General features: G+C 38.2%; 1 protein-coding gene across 1 annotated transcript in view; it reads left to right on the top strand.

Moving 5' to 3' along the window:
- RDX (radixin) overlaps window positions 1–14209 on the top strand; it is an 87276-nt gene that overhangs the window by 40946 nt on the left and 32121 nt on the right. The window contains exons 12-13 of the mRNA XM_077772702.1: window positions 11119–11279; window positions 12177–12269. Of these exons, the coding sequence (XP_077628828.1) occupies window positions 11119–11279; window positions 12177–12269 (254 nt within the window). The remainder of the gene's footprint in view (window positions 1–11118; window positions 11280–12176; window positions 12270–14209) is intronic.

Genomic DNA, 14209 nt, shown 5'->3' with positions numbered 1-14209 from the left:
TAAGCTATTCTGACTGTAATAAACTCCTTTGGAAATCCATCTCTAAATTTCATCTTAGTATATTAAATACACAACACATAGAAGTGTTTGTTTTTGGTAACACCTTGGGATGAACTACTTCCTATGCAGGATGTAACCAAAATGCTACAGTGTATAGAAAAAAAAATTGGATTTAGAGAGTGGTTTATATTCCATAACTCTAGGATAAGCTATTTTCAAACAACAAATAGTAGGAAGAACAGAATAATAAAGGTATTGAGCAAAATAAGATGTTTTTCTTCATAAGCGGTGGGATTTGGTGAGGGTTATAAACATATGAAATATATACTATTAACTGGAATTAATACCTACTTTTCTGACAACTGGTAGAATGAGCTTTTAGTTCTATCTTTCTAAATAGAATAATAACCTTATTGAAGGTTACTGTCATTCCTTACATCCCATGTGGGGGAAGGTCTGGAGAATTTGCAAGTGGGGAACTACAGGACGAAGCCCCAGAGACTGCTGTAAACCCACAAACTGGTTGATCATTCTGATTCCAAGAGGATTGGAAATAATAATTGTAAGAGAGGAAATAGAAAAATCCTGGACTTTATTCTGACTCATTAGAAACCTCACTTCTAAGCACTAGAAAATGCCTTAGTACAAAGATTAAATTAAATACACTTGTTTGCAGGCCACAACGCAAGAGTAGAACCTGTTTTCTTAATTCCAACTGTCTATACCACTGTTTATACCACTCCAGGTGACTTTTTTGTTGATTAAAGTGGACATTTATGAAGTACCTACTTTGTGCTGCCTTCTGGGAATACAGAGAGCTAGTGCGCGTGGGGCCATGTGTGTGTGGTTGGCAAAAATAAGATACAGTCTTAAAAATACAAGTAAAGTGAGGCCATGTGTGCCAGGTGCCGTGGAAGACTAGAAGCAGTACTTGTAGAGGAAGAATGCTGTCAAATGGAATGTGTGTTTAAAAAAAAAAAAAAAAAAAAACTTAAATCTATGATACTGGTGTGATTTTTTTTTTTAAAAAGATTGATAGCTCTTTTTAATTTACATATATCTTTTTCTGAGAGAATAGCTATTAAATCTTTCAATTTCATTTATTTAGGTTGCATAATAAAAATGTTAATGATTTACACACAGAAAACTACTCAAGTCCAGAAGCGCTAAAGAATCTAAGGAAGATAGAACCTAAGAAAGAATGTAGAGTATCCCTGTCAAGACAGTTTCCGATCAGTCATCTTATGGCAAAGGATGTGTGATTGTTTCTTGGTTTTGGTTTTTCCTAATAATAAAGCTTTCCCAGGCTGTCCTAAAATCTACATGATTGTCTTGTAATTTATGCTAAACTCTCACTCAAATACAGTAACTCTGGCCATATCTAAGTAATAGCATTTAGTAGATAAGCCTAAAATTTTTTGTTGGAGAAGAAACTTTTTCTATACTTTGTTATTGTTGTTGTATTTAAAAAAAACTTTTTATTACAGTCATTGTTATTTGAAATGAGTCATAAATCTTGTACAGAACCATTCTACCATTTACGTTTCCGCAATTCATCGCTGTTAAATTATTTTTTTTTAAGTTTATTTATTTTGAGAGACAGTGTGAGTGGAGCAGGGGCAGAGAGAGAGAGAGAATCCCAAGCAGGCTCTGCACTTTTAGCACAGAGCTGGACATGGATCTCATAAAACTATGACATCATGACCTGAACTGAAACCAAGAGTGAGACGCTTAACCAACTAAGCTACTCAAGTACCCCTCTTTATCACTTTTTCAACCATCTCTGAAGATATATTAGTGACTGTATTTGAGATATAATAGAGCCAGATTTGCATTCAGTTACTGTTCCAGCAAATATCAAAGTGAAATCCTACTTTGAAAAGACAAACCACAAGAAAAAAGTAGAGTGATTTCATTCTGAATACTTAGTGTGCACTAGGCACACTGAAGCACTTAGTGTGTACTAGGCACTATTGTAGGTATTGGGGATAGAGTACTGAACAGATAAGATCCCTGCTTTCATGGAACTTATGTTTTATTGAGGAAAGACAGTAATAAAATAACATAATGAAGATCATTTTATGTTTTTAATGTTCAGGAGGAAGTAAACATGATAGTGTGATAAAAGTAGCTGTTTGGAGTTGGGGGGGGTTGACTGTTATGTATATACATTGTTTACAAACAGGAGTCAACCTTTAATTCTGTCATTAACTTAGAATATGACCTTTAGAAAATCATTTTAACCTCTCAATTTCCTTAGGTTTTTAATTTCTAGAATAGAAGTAAATAATCCCTAATTTAGTTTATAAGACTCTATTGGAAAATATTTTTAAATTTTAATTGTAACATACATATAGTAATGTTCTCATCTCTTAGATACAAGGCTTAATGAATTTTTACTAAGTGAATTTATTCCTGTGGCTACCCAGAACAAAGTATAGAACATTACCTCCACTCAGGGAACTTGCCTTCTGTCCCTTCCCAGTCGTTTTTCCACCCCAAATATGACTCTGATATATATCTTCATAAGAGTTAAGTCTTACTTTTTTGAGAGAGAGCATGCACGTGGGTGTGCAGGCCAATGGGGGAGGGGCAAAGGGAGAGGGAGAGAGAGAATCTTAAGTTGGCTCCAGGCCCAGCATGGAGCCCCATGCAGGGCTCAGTCTCACAACTGTGAGATCATGACCTGAACCAAAATCAGGAGTTGGACTATTAACCAACTGAGCCACCCAGGCGCCCCTAGTCTTTTAAATTTTTAACAGCTTTGTTGAGATATGATGTACAGTACCACAAAATTAATGATTTAAAGTATATAGTTTAATGTTTTTTAGTGTATTTAGAGCTGTGCAGCTGACCCCTACAATTCCAAAAGTTTCATCACCCCAAAAAGAAACCCCAAACCCATTAGCAGTCTGCCAGATTTCTTTCCCCAGCCCTCCCTCCCCCAGGACAGGTAACTACTAATCTCCTCTCTCACTCTGTAGACCCATGTATTCTGGTCATTTCATGTGAATGGAAAAGTGCGGAATGTGGTCTTTGGTAGCTGTCTCATGGGGCATCTTGTTTGTGAGGTTCACCCGTGTCATAGCTTGTATCAGGCACTCATTCCTTTTTCCAGCTGAATAATCACTGTATGCATAGCCTGCGTCTTACTTATCATTAGTTGGTGAACATTTGGGTTGTTTCCACTATTTGGCTGTTGTGAATATGTTGCTATGAACGTCTGTTTACTGGTTATTGTGTATTTGGATGTTTTCTTTTGAGTGTAAACCTGGGAGTAGATTAATGGGTCATAGGTAAGCTCACTTTGAACTTTCTGATGAACTGCCGATCTGGTGTGTAAAGCAAGTAACACCTGTTGCATTCCCACTAGCAGCATGTGATTTATGTGATCCACATTCTCACCAACACTTGCTCCTGTTAGTCTTTTGGATTATGGTCATCCTTCTGCATGTGAAGCGCTCTTCCGGTTTTGATTTGCATTTTCCAAATGGCTAATGATGTTAAGCATCTTTCTATAGAGATTTTTGGTCGTTTGTATATCTTCTTTGGAAAAATATATTTTTAAAATTTCCCATTTTTCAATGGCATTGTCTTTTTGTTGTTGAGGTATTAGAGTGTTTTATGTAGCTCAGTACAGATACCTTATGACCTACCAGATACAGGATTTGCACATTTTTTCTCCTGTGGGTTATCTTCACTTCGATGATGGTGTTCTTTGAAGCCCAGTGATTTTAAATTTGGATGGAGTACTGCTTATTTATTTTTCCTTTTTTGCTTGTGCTTTTGGTGTTATGCCTAAGAATAGTCTTGCCTGTTTTTGAACTACATATAAATTCATGTAGTTGGCTCCTTTTTGCTCAAATCTTATGCCTTTAGCTGTAGTTTATTCTTTTATGTGGCTGTGTAATATTCTGTTGCATATATATAGTTTATCCATTCTACTGGTGGTAAGAGACATTTGAGACTTTTCCAGTTTGGGGCTGTTATGAAATTAAGCTGTTATGAACATTCTTAAACATAGCACTTAGGTATTAATTTGAAGGAGGTATAGACACCTGGGGTAGAACTGCTGGATCACACCACAGTTTATCATAGATCCTGCCACCATTTCCCAAAGTGATTGTGTCAGTGTTCATTCCTACAGTAGTGAATGGAAGTTCATTTGCTCTATGTCTTCATTACTTTAATGACTTGTTATTATCAGTGTTTGTTTTTTTGTTCTTTGTTTAGTCATGATGGTGAGCAGTGAGTACAGGGCATTTTCTTGATGACTGATCATTTGATTTTGAGCATTTTTGCAAAGGTTTATAGCTATCTATAAAGTGTTTTTTCATGCCTTTTGCCTAATTAACTTTTTTTTCTTCTTGATCTATAGTTCTCTTTATATATTTTTAAAAGAAAAATCTCTCCATGGTTTACCTTTCATTCTCTCTTAATAGTGCCTTGTATTGAAGAGAAGTTCCTTATTTTAAGTTCTGTTTATCACTCTTTTCCTTACAGTTGTGAATGCATTATTTTTTACTACCTTCTAGATACTGCTTTACTTTTCACCTTTAGGTTCACAATCCATAGACATGTAACCAATTTTTGTAGGAGTCAAGGTTTATTTTTTCCCAAAAGTATTTCCAGTTGACCTGGACCCATTTGTTAAAAAGATTCCTTTCCCCATTGAACTGTAGCTATCACCTTTGGCACAAATCCAGAAGACTGTATATGTATGAGTCTGCTTCTGGACCGTTCTGTTCCACTTAACCTATTTCTCTATTGCCAGTGCCGCAGTGTTCAGTTACCAGTTGTATCTAGAAAAACTTGGAACTGACATGTCTCAGAAATGAGTAGTAGGTGTATAACCAAGTACGTGCTCCAGTACAGCAGGAAGCACGTTTCAAAGACCAGAGCAACTCCTGGGCTTCCAGATTACTTAGATTTTACCTGATCTTTTATGACATTGTTAATTGTTAATGACATGAATTGTTATACATTGCATACTTTTATAAATCATCCTGAAGTTGAGAAAAGGAAAATAATTATTTGGAAACAAGTTACCATAGGGAGCCATTTAGTTTATAACAGGACAAACTACAGGTCCAGCAGAGTCCTTTCTCTGCCACGACTGGACTGCTCGGCATGAGTCGGCAGTGCAGGCCCTCTTCTCATGCGGTGCTGGTGGTGGGAGAGGAGCCACCTGGATCCTTCCCGGGTTGGTAGTTTTCTCTCCGTGTGTTGTATTAATTGTACTTTTCCTTTTCTCCCATCTTCTATAGCTTCCTATTCTAGTTATTCATAACCCTCTTCTAAATAGAGAGCTACTGGAAGGGAAGTTCTGGAAATGGATAGTCCAAGGGAAGAAGATGATTAGCTATTGGGAGGTCTTTGCTGCAGAATTCTGTGGTTTGAGGGTGTGATTAACGGTGGCTCCCTAACTCTGATTTATCTTCCAAGTTGGCATTTATTTCTAGCTTTTCCTTGGGTTCCCCAGCGCCTACAAGTATAGGCTTTTCAGATTTTCTTTCCTTAACCTTTATTCTCAGCCACAGGAGAGCTTCACATGCTCTTCTGTAGCTTTAATGGCGCTTCGGCAGTTACAAATCCTTGATCTTTTGGGGGGATGGCACTGAGTGTGTGATTCTGGTGGCTCAGGGTTTTGCTGAAGTAGAATTAGTAGTATATCTGGGTCTCTGTCAAAGACCTCCTGAATTTTAGCATCTTTTTCTCCATGGAGGGGCTACAGACTTTGGACCTAAATGTTGAAGGGAGAATGAAGCTTCTAGAAGATAGCAAAGGCTAATATGTTGATAATCATAAAGAAGATTGATATTGATAACAAGCTTGCCTAATTTTAGAAGGGACCTTGACCTTGGGCATCTCTGCAGAGGGTCGGTAAGGTCCCCAAAGCCCTGCTTCAGCGGCATTGCCCGTGCTCCTTCAGGCTCGGCATCTTTCCACGTGCTAGACGGCTGCTTCCGCTCTCCTCAGGAAGCAGTAATTACCGTACTTCCACCAGCATCTTTGCTGACTCCAGTATCTGGAGAATCTTTGAGCCTATACAGTAGTCTTGTTTTGTTTTTTGGGGTTTTAGGGGCGTTGGAGGGGATCTTTGGTCCCAGCTTCCTCGTGTGCTTGGTAATTTTGGTGCCACGCCCAACATTGTGTATGAAACGTTAGGGAGGCTTAGGATGATGTTATTTTCCTTGAGAGAGGATTTGATTCTCTTTTGCCAAGCACGATATGTGCACATTACCTTGGTGGAGTTGAGCTGGGTTTCAGGCCTTGTTAAGGCCTTTTTTGCCTTCACTGCTAGTTTGTAGTCTTCTGAAAGACTTTTTTTTTTTTTTTAATTTTTTTTAAAATGTTTTATTTATTTCTAGCAGAGAGAGAGAGAGCGTGAGCAGGGGAGGGTCAGAGAGAGAGGGAGTCACAGACTCTGAAACAGGCTCCAGGCTCTGAGCTGGCAGTCAGCACAGAGCCCGACGTGGGGCTCGAACCCACGAACCGCGAGATCATGACCTAAGCGAAAGTCGGACGCTTAACCGACTAAGCCACCCAGGCGCCCCAAAAGACTTTATTTTTGAGGGCCCTTCTATATTAGAGGGCCCTGAATGCCGGCCTTGACTCCTGGCTGTAAGAGAGTATTGTTCTTTTTGTTCTACTTTTTAGGCTATTATAGCTGTTTTTTTACTTCTTTTCCTTGTTTTTCACCCCATATGTGTACTTTTTAGGACTTGGCAAACATCTTGAGGGGAAAAAACATGAGGTTTTTTTTTTTAAGTTTATTTACTTTTTTTTTTTAATTTATTTCTAGGAGAGAGAGAGAGAGAGACAGCGTGAGCAGGGGAGGGTCAGAGAGAGGGAGTCACAGACTGAAACAGGCTCCAGGCTCTGAGCTGGCAGTCAGCACAGAGCCCGACGCGGGGCTCGAACCCACGAACCGCGAGATCATGACCTAAGCGAAAGTCGGACGCTCAACCGACTAAGCCACCCAGGCGCCCCTATTTACTTATTTTTAAGACAGAGTGTGCGAGTAGGGGAGGGGTAAAGAGAGGGGGTGCAGAGATTCCAAGCAGGACACCCACTGCCAGCACAGAGCCGGATGCGGGACTTGAACCCACATATTCTGAGATCATGACCTGAGCTGAAGTCAAGAGCAGGGCACTTAATCGACTGAGCCATTCAGGTGCCCCAGTGGCATGCAGATTTTGGAGCTCACTTTTCTATTCAGTCTTCTTGGCTTCTCAAGCCTTGGATGTCTTGGTGACCCCAAAGCCCAAGTCTGTGTCTTCTGAGCCTATTGCAGGCTGCAGGCCACTGCATTCTGCTCCACCTGTGTTCTACTCCATTGGGGGGTATTAATGCCCTTTGTTGTTTTTCTATACAGAATAAGCAAATGCACACTCAAAATTATATTCTTCTTTCCTCTTCTTTCTTACATAAAATGTAGAATACTGCACATGTCTTTGTGCAGCTTGCTGTTTTTAATTAATAAACTTTTATTTATATTTTTTCAATATTTGAGAGAGACAGAGCATGAGTGGGGGAGGGGCAGAGAGAGAGGGAGACACAGAATCCCAAGCAGAATCCAGGTTCAGAACCGTCAGCGCAGAGCCTGATGTGAGGCTTGAACTCATGAGCCGTGAGATCATGACCTGAGCCAAAGTCAGATGCTTAACAGACTGAGCCACCTAGGTGCCCCTCAATTAATATACTCTTGAATATTACATATGCACTCAAAGAGATTTTTTTTTAAATGGTGGTGTAATAGGCCATTGCTTAGATGAAGTACAGACATTTTAAAGTTGTTGTTTTAGTGAGTAATTTGTAACCACATTCTTAATTCTATGATTTCTAAGAATTAATGACTGTAGAACTACCTTTGCTTTTTTTTTTTTTAACAACAGTATTCTTTTACTAGGGGAAAATATAATGCTTAATAAACTATTCCTTTAGACTGGAAAAAATAATCCTTTTGGGATATTTAGTTCATTAATGTATTTTTTACTAATTCTTTCTCAATTATATAGTTTCCACACTTTACCCTCAGGGTAACATAAGAGATCATTTGGCTTGCAAAATCTTAGACCTGTCAGAATCAAGTAATGCTTGTGTTCAAGCCTGACTGAGAAAGAGAGGCTTTCTTTACTTCTTTTATCCACTCCCAAACACATAACCATCTACGCCAATACAATACTATTAATAAGAGCAGTGGCATATTCTTATAGCCTTTAATCCTGAAAAAGTTTATCTTTCTTAAAAATTAATTAATTAATTTTTTATTTTTGAGAGAGACAGACCATATAAGCAGGGGAGGGGCGAAGAGAGAGAGCGGGAGAGGGAGAATCCTAAGCAGCCTCCGTGCTATCAGCACAGAGCCTGATGCAGAGCTTGAACTCCCCAAAACCACGACATCATAACCTGAGCTGAAACCGAGAGTCGGGCATTTAACTAACTGAGCCACCCAGGCGCCCCTGATGTTCTAAAAGAAGCCAAGTTCTTTGATACCCTCTTCCCACATGCCAGACCTCAAAATTGTAGGCTTTAGATTTTTATGAACCAGAGAGGCAAAATATTGATACTGTTTTCCTTTCTGAGCTAATCTTTCTCTACAGGTGTCCTAATGGGATCCACAGTTTTGGAGGCACATCTGTTTCATAGAAATACTCTAATTTGTGGGTTTGTAATCTTTTCTATAAAGGGCCAGAGAGTAATATGTCAGGCTTTGCAAGTCACACAGTCTCTTTGCAACCGTCAGCCCTGCTGTTGCGGAATGAGAACACTCACGCACTGTATGTAAATGTGAGGGTGTTGTGTAGCCTCACTGGTATGGGTTCCAGTCAGACTGTATAAAAATTAGAAATTGGTTTAGTGGGCCATAGTTTCCAATCTCTGTTCTAACCCATTTAACTGGGGAGGAGAGAAGGCATTTCAAAACCTTTCTTTATAGGGGTGCCAGGGGGCCTCTTTTGGTTAAGTGTCGGACTCCTGATTTCGGCTTAGGTCATGATCCCAGGGTCATGGCATAGAGAGCCCCGTGTTGGACTCCGAGCTGAGCATCAAGCCTGCTGTAGATTCTCTCTCCCTCCTGCCCTCTACCCTTCCTCCTTGTTCTTGCTCTCACCCTTTCTAAAATCAAAAGTAAATTAATTTTTAAAAACCCCTCCCTTTCTAGAAGAAACTATACTTGAAGCTTTCTACTTATTTTCAACATTTAAAATAATTTACACTTTTGTATAATTCTTAATAGATCACAAAACAACCATTGTCTTGTCTACCATTCTTCAAAATCTTTATTGCAAAAAACTGATAAGAAAATAATATTGGGAAATATTTATTTTGAAATTCAACTCTACTTTTAATCCAAACTTAATTGTTCTTTCATAGTACAGAAGGAATTTTTCTTTAGTTATTTGTTTGCTTGCCTAGATGAAAAAGCTGCGAGTTTTGTGGGCTTTATTTATATATCAGTCAACTAGATGGAAAGAATGATCTTAAGAAAAGTTTGATAGGTTAGCTTGATGTCCCAGTTGTAAAAGGCAGATTCTAAAATGAATAATCCTAGAATTTAGTTGTGGTAACACCCAGTGTTGTATACATTGTATCTTTATAATATCCGCTTACAATTTTTACGTAATTTTGTTAAGATTTTAAACTTTGATCAGTTATTTTTCTTCTTAGGCCTCTCAAAACTTCTCAAGTCTTAACTATAGTTACCTAAATTAATTCTGATCAAGACCAAAAAAGTTAACAACGGTAAGGGCAAGAAGTGTGTATGTAACAGTTAGCTTTCAAAACTCATGACCTAGATTTTTAGTTTTTCTTCCTTTCTAGAATATACAGAAAGGGAGACTCATTCTTTGTAGGACATTGTGCTCTCTTAATAGGTGGCATTCTGTTGTCTTCTGTCACAAATGTCCTTGTTATTAAACAAGAGTTATCAGAATAATACTTAAAATTAGTACTTTTAAACTTACTAAAATTTTTTGGATTTGTGCTGGTAGTGTCTCCTTTCTCATTCAACACAGCCAATAAAAGAGAATTAACTTTATGATCTGTACACTTAAAGATTAAAATTAATGTCATTTATCTCCAAATACTATTTTGTCTTCATGCCCAAATAATGGATATGTACTAATTACTCAAAATGTTTAATAATTAATATAATTCACATCAGAATTCCTATTTTGAATCAGTAATTACTGTTTTAAGTCTTGGGTTTACTTATTTGATACTTAGTTTATTTTTGTTTCTTTCTTTTAGTTTATTGTCAAGTTGGTTTCCATGTAACACCCAGTGTTCATCCCAACAAGTGCCCTCCTCCATGCCCATCACCCCTCTTTCCCTTCCCCCACCCCCATCAGCCCTCAGTTTGTTCTCAAGTATTTAAGAGTCTCTTATGGTTTCCCTCCCTCCTTCTCCTTAACTATTTTTCCCCTCCCCCTTCCCCATGGTCCTCTGTTAAGTTTCTCTTGTTCCACATATGAGTGAAAACATATGGTATCTGTCCTTCTCTGCCTGACTTATTTCGCTCAGCATAACACCCTCAAGGTCCACCCATGTTGCTACACATGGCCAGATTTCATTCTTTCTCACTGCCATGGAGTATTCCATGGTATAGATAAACCACAGCTTCTTGATCCGTTCGTCAGTTGATGGACATTTAGGCTCTTTCCATGATTTGGCTATTGTTGAGAGTGCTGCAGTGAACATTGGGGTACATGTGCCCCTATGCATCTGATACTTAGATAAGCAGAAAGTTATATAAGTTTGGAAGTGTATTTTATAGAGTTTTAAAATAGATGTCAAAGTGTTTAGGTTAAAACTTTGGAGATACTTGTTTTTTAAAAATAAAGATGTGCTTCTAGCTTTATGACATAACTTGAATTACAAAAATTTTCATTTCTTTCATTTCTTCTTCTTAATTTAAAAAATTAAGTTTTTTAATTGTGTAGTACTTAAAAAATTATTAGGCTTTTGCCAAGTTAAAGTCAAAGTATGTATGTTCATTTCCAGATATGCTAAATTTCAGAAACTGTATAGATTAGAGTCTTTGCTATCATTTCAGCTTCTTTTGATAATGTGAATAATTGGAATTAACCATTGTTTGGTACATATATTTGACAGAACTAGAAGAACAGACTCGAAAAGCTCTAGAACTGGACCAGGAACGAAAGCGAGCAAAGGAAGAAGCAGAAAGGCTTGAAAAGGAGCGCCAAGCCGCTGAAGAGGCCAAGTCCGCTATAGCGAAACAAGCTGCTGACCAGATGAAGAATCAGGAGCAACTGGTCAGGAACCTTAGCTCTTTGTCAGAGAAAAGGGACAGTTTAGACAAAAGCATGGAGCAAACCTTGTAAAACTAAGTATATTAGATATTCTGCAAAGCACACCAAAGATACAAATAGCATCCAATAGCAAAATTTGGAAATAAACCTATACATTTTATTTCTGCCTTTATTAAAAAAAAAAAAAAAAAACCCTAAAACTGAGACCATAAAAGATAAATGGAGCCTGTTGCTAACAAAAGATTTCTGATTTACTTAAACTTTCCCTAAACCACTGGTGTGTTTTCCTTTAGATAAATTGACCATGTGTTCTGATTCCTCTTATAACCACGGGCCGTACTTCATTGGGGTCTTTGTGTTTGTTTAGTGGACATGCACATGCTACGTAGGCATGACATTTAAAAGATCCTAGAATTAAATAGTGGTTCAGACATTGACTTGCTCTGTGTCCTTGAGTCTTTCTAAGCCTCCTTCACATCCTGCCCTTTGAAAACAGGAGTTATGTCACCGCATAGGATTGTTGGGGAATCTGATAAGATTATTTGACAACATGCTCTTTAAACTAAAAAGCGTTATTTAATTTTTTTCTTTGTAGGCTTTAGCAAATACTGTATTGATCAAAGTTTAAAAATAGCTCCAGAATTGCACATTCTAAGTTCCTGCTGCTGAAACAGGAACACCTACTTGCCTATAATAAAACCATTTTTACTTTGTCTCCTTATTAGTTCATTATAGTATAGGTAAGATATTTATGATGTAAACATTTCCTTTTTTTTTTTAAATGAAAGACTATCAGAGAAACATGTAAAACAGTTGAAACATGTACATGAAAGCTTTGTTTGTTGACAAAATAGAAACTTTTGAAAATACTAGTATTGGTAATTGCATCGTTTATTTTAGGCAGCAGAACTTGCCGAATTCACTGCCAAGATTGCACTTTTAGAAGAAGCCAAGAAGAAAAAGGAAGAGGAAGCTACTGAGTGGCAACACAAGGTGATCGTCTATTTCTTTGCTTGGTGTCATTTATTGAATATCTCTTTTGTACCCACCATTATGCTGAGCTTATAGAGATGGATATAAGATACTGTCACGATTTAGATTGGCAAAGATACCTGTGTGTACGAATGTGTTTGTATTGTAGTAATTACTAATCTATTGATGGAAGCTCAGTGTTTGGGAGCATGGACGAGGTGATTAATTTCTGTGGGAATGAGGCATGTTTGGGGAGAACCCTTAGAAGTTTAAGCTGGATTTTGAATGATAAATTCAGTTTTGGGAGTGGTTAGAGACTGCAGACAGAGAGAACTGAATGAGTATAGGAAGCTTGCAAGTACATGGCAGATTCTAAGGGCAACCAGGAAGCAAGCAGGGCTTTAGAGTATTGGTTCAGAAATTGTGAGAGATGTGCTTGGGGCGTTAGGAAATTAAGCTATGAAGGGCTTTAGTTTTAAGTCAATGGCAAGATGATAGGGGGTGTCTGTAGACATTTGACTTTGAAGATGCCAAAACAGGATTATAACATGATTAGGTATGGTTTTATAAAAAATAACATGGCAGTCAATGTGGAAGATGGCTTAATCTAAGAGGTAGGATTACCTGAGAATAAGGAGGAGCAGAGATTGCTGAGAGATCCCAAAGGGCATGGCAACCACATAACGAATATAAAGTTGAATTAGAAGGATTCAGTGACTATGATACATACTGAGATACCTAGTGTAAGTTCCTAAGTAGATGAAGTCCCTATTATTGAAATAGTTCACAAGTGAAAAATCAGAGCTTAACCCAAACTTTAACTAAAGGTTAACTCTTAAATGCAGCCATAATGGCTTTTTTACCCAAAGGTGTATAGTCATATGACTCTTCTACAGTGTGTGTGAATATGGTTTCCTTTCACTCTTAAATTTTCTTTGTAGCAGTTTAAATTTCACAGAGAAGTTTTGATGTATTGAAAATTGTGTGTGTGTGTGTGTGTGTATATATATATATAACTCTCAAAAATGCAAGAACTCTTAACCTATTACACTATTAGAATTTCACAGAGACACATAAACTTCTTTAAAAACAAAAGAAAGAAAAAGCAACAGAGACAACAAAAAAAAAAGAGGTGCCTGGATGATTCAGTTAAGCATCTGACTTCAGCTTGGGTCATGATCTCACAGTTTGTGAGTTCGAGCCCTGCATTGGGCTGTCTGCTGTCTGTATGGAGCCCAGTTTGGATCCTCTGTCCCACTCATTCTCTGCCCCTCACCTACTCATGTGCGCACTCTGTCTCTCTCTTTTTCTCTCAGAAATAAATGTATAAAAATTTTTTTTTAATGTTTTTATTTTTTTCTGAGATAGAGACAGCATAAGCAGGGGAGGGTCAGAGAGAGAGGGAGACACAGAATCTGAAGACAGGCTCCAGGTTCTGAGCTGTCAGCACAGAGCCCGACGCGGGGCTCGAACCCACGAACCGCGAGATCATGACCCAACCGAAAGTTGGACGCTTAACCGACTAAGCCACCCAGGCGCCCCATCTTGTCTTGAAAATTTTTAAGGTTCACTCTTAGCAACTTTCAAATGTACAACGCAGTATTACTGACTGTAGTCTCCATGCTGTTTGCACATTACATCCCCACGACTTCTTCATCTTACAGCTGGGAGTTTGTACTTTTCAGTCCTCTCCTCCCGTTGGCTCACTCCCCACCCGCCCCGCCACCCCCCATTCTTGGTAACTATGAATTTGTTCTCAATTTTTTATCAGTTTAATTTTTTCTTTTTTAGATTCCACATATAAATGAGATCATACGGTATTTGTCTTTATCTGACTGACTTATTTCACTTAGGGTAGTGCCCTCAAGTTCCATGTTGATACAGACAGCGAGCTTTTCTTCTTTTGTGTGGCTGAATAGTATTCGTGTGTGTGTGTGTGTGTGTGTGTGTGTGTGTGTGCA

This window comes from Crocuta crocuta, unplaced genomic scaffold (assembly GCF_008692635.1).
Source record: "Crocuta crocuta isolate KB4526 unplaced genomic scaffold, BGI_CrCroc_1.0 scaffold854, whole genome shotgun sequence".
NCBI classification, from domain to species: domain Eukaryota; kingdom Metazoa; phylum Chordata; class Mammalia; order Carnivora; family Hyaenidae; genus Crocuta; species Crocuta crocuta.
Note: the sequence above shows the minus strand (reverse complement) of the source record. Positions and strands in the feature narration are given on the sequence as shown.